A 3136-nucleotide genomic window follows, 5' to 3' on the forward strand; every position below is an offset into this window, starting at 1 on the left:
GTGTGTGTGTGTGTGTGTGTGTGTGTGTGTATATATATATATATATATATATATATATTATACTTCTATGAGTAAGCGCTACAATTTACAGCGCATAGATCCACATATAAGCCTGGATTGGATATGCAGTACACAGTGCAAAGCCAAAAATCACGATTGCTTAATTAATCGCAGACGCTCCAGAGATTTGTATTAGCTATTTGATCGACACACTAAAAGTATTATCGCTCGCGTAAATATGACACAGGCTCGTTAGAACATAAACGCACTGAAATGCAACCTGAACCCAGGTGACATGCACATTTCAGTCTTACCCCGGAGCCCGCATACATGAATAGTTTATCAGATATTTACGTCTCGCAAACTGCTCGACACAATTTCTTGTTTGTTTGTTTTTTTATTAGTTATAAATGTTTTTGTGTTTTATGAGATATCATAGAAGTTAATCTTCCTTCAAGTTCGGTGTATCAGATGTATCAACGCGTGTATGTGAAATATCGTTCCTAAAGCTCTCGTCAAACTTATGCAGTGATGTCCTAAATATTTTATGTGTTAGTTTAATTAGGTCATAGAGTTGAGTATGTGTAATTGCCATGTTTGCACATACAAATTAGGCCACACAGGTGTATATATGAAACGCGCGAAGGTGCGAGTGGTATTGCGCATGTGTGTATTTCTGTGCATGTGTGATCACATGCATATATCTATTTAATTATAAATTCTAGGCCTGACCCATGTTCTGAATGCAGATGCGTGTGTACACATACATCAAGTTCGATTATATATTTCGGCACGGGTGTTCAGTGTGCACATGTACGTGCACATGTACGTGTACGTGTACGTGTACGTATGTATGTGAAAATTTTTCTATAGTATTACATAAATTTCCTTACAGATGTTATTCGTCTTGATACAAGACAATTCGAATCGTGTACGACTCCTGCACTACTCGTCAGACTGAATAGGCTATGCAGACCCGTTGTCGTGGTATAATTTTCTAGTTTTCTGTGCCAACGTATCAATCCCTGCGATTCCCATACAGATGGTATACCTCCGATATGTATCCTGGGGGTCTGGTAATCGCTGAGCTGATACCTGAATTCCTTCTGGTGCGTCCACTCACTTTCTGAAAGATAGGGCCTGACCGACACTCATCGCAAGCTATACATGCATTGAGACGGTACTCGCCATCCTGCCATTGCTCAGGACTGCATGCTGGATTTCCGTTTATAGTGTTTAAGCACGTGTCTGGATCGCAAGGATTAGCCTCGATGAACAGGTTTTTCACCTTGGCGATGAGACTACCATCGGCGCTCGCGTCGTTGTTATCCGATGTGATGTGAATTATACACGTGCCAAAACAGCCCCCTTCTGCATCCGATTGTTTGGTGTTGCGCGTGTTGTGCACCCATATCCATGAACAGGCCTCACTGAACCCTATGTTCTCAATGCACTCTACCTGTTTCTGGGGATCCAACTTGAGCCCGCACGCACGCACGGGGTTAGTCAAATCAGGCGTAGACAAATATACGTACAAATCATCTAGACTCGAGCACACGCCACACGGACCTGTATGTGTCAGGAACACTGTACCCAACCCATGAACTGTACTATTCGCCGACAAGGCTTCAACCTCGGTCATTTCAGTTAACGAATATTCCGATCCATCTCCCTCTTCATCTGGGTACACTACATAACAGTTCACACTATAGTCTATCTTCGTTTCGTATCCGTAAGGTTTGTACGGTGTTGTCTCGGGTACGGGCATACCCACTGTGGCGCCTATACCTGCACAGTTAGTACACACTTTCCCCCTGAGTTCATCCAACTCCTGCTGTGTATACGGCCGACCAAGCATCACATTCACGTTGGGCTCGGACTGTTCCACGACTGTGAACTTACTTATCACTAAGCAGAGGTAATACACTGCCAAAGCCGCACACACTGTGAGCAAACACGCAGTAAATACTTTACAATAGTAGTACTTTTTTCTACTTCGTTTTCTATACTCTTGTAACACATCATAGTCCATCAAGGTATCTTCCTCATCGCTGTTGTCATCACTTATTAGACCGGCCTGTGACTCGCTGTTTATTGGTTTTGGCTTGCTCCGCTTCCGTACTCCTGTCGAATCTAGCGAAGCTGTATAATTAGTTTGGTCATCCAATACATATTCGTTGGTGATATCCTCACCGGTTCTGTCTCCGACACTCGAAGTATCCAATACTGTATCTGAGGGTGGGGAATTGGTACTACGCAAACTTGCATACCCTTCCATGATGCCTCTGATAGTAAAACATAATATGTAGACAGTGCGTTTATGCGAACAGTGTTCATCAGTTCCTGGGTTGAATTTAAAGTAAATCCGCCTCCTAAAAAGAACATAAGAGGAGGCTATGTATGTATGATAAATATTTATTGTTCTGTGCTCAGGATACTGTCACTGTAATTCGGGAAAAGATACAGAGTAAGCTCTTTTACTCTGATCCAAAACCACTTTATGTTAGTTTTAAGTAAACTATATGTTAACCTCTGAACACTACCTCTATCTGCTAATATTCCTCGCCCATTTATACAACCTGCCTACGAACCTGTCTTCAGGTTCACCTTCCGCTTCTCCTAGCTTCACAAGGATTATATACCCTTTTAAGGTTAGCTATTCCTTGTTTACTTATCTCTACCAATGGCTTTCATCTGAAAAATACCAGCCAGTTAAAGTCTCTTCCTTTTGTGAGGGCCTTGTCCATTTTACAGTCTCTTCCCAATAGTCCATTATTCACTAAGTTAGAGAATTATGACGTCACATTGGCTTATTCTGACACCCCTGTCTCAGGTGTCAAAATAAGGATTTTAAAAGTGCTCTCAGAGTCATGCACATAACACGACCACCCCCCCCTACCCCAGGCTAGGCCTGGGAACATGACTCATAAAAAGAAAGACAAGAAAGAAACAACTGAGCTTGACAACTAAATGGCCAGCCAACCAAGAAAAAACCAAGTTAATGATGACGAATTCGTGGTGGACATCAATTGTGACACTTGCTTGGACAGGTTATGACAAAACTGATAAAAGAATACAAAACACCAAAGATAGCATAGGGATAATAATATTGTTTATTTCAAAGGAGTTAAGTTAC

The 3136-nt window shown here is 41.9% G+C and overlaps 1 protein-coding gene across 1 annotated transcript; it reads right to left on the reverse strand.

Moving 5' to 3' along the window:
• Nucleotides 1-380: 380 nt before the first annotated feature.
• On the reverse strand, nucleotides 381-2417 carry SARC_13757 (hypothetical protein). Its single transcript, XM_014292111.1, has one exon. The coding sequence runs from the start codon at nucleotides 2276-2278 to the stop codon at nucleotides 1019-1021; it is 1260 nt and encodes a 419-aa protein (XP_014147586.1). The 5' UTR covers nucleotides 2279-2417; the 3' UTR covers nucleotides 381-1018.
• Between the last annotated feature and the right edge of the window lie 719 nt (nucleotides 2418-3136).

This window comes from Sphaeroforma arctica (assembly GCF_001186125.1).
Source record: "Sphaeroforma arctica JP610 unplaced genomic scaffold supercont1.3694, whole genome shotgun sequence".
Classification (NCBI taxonomy): Eukaryota; class Ichthyosporea; order Ichthyophonida; genus Sphaeroforma; species Sphaeroforma arctica.

Bases quoted from the DNA above. Each gene is read 5' to 3' on its own strand.
- SARC_13757 (XM_014292111.1), bottom strand. From the start codon at position 2,278: ATGGAAGGGTATGCAAGTTTGCGTAGTACCAATTCCCCACCCTCAGAT.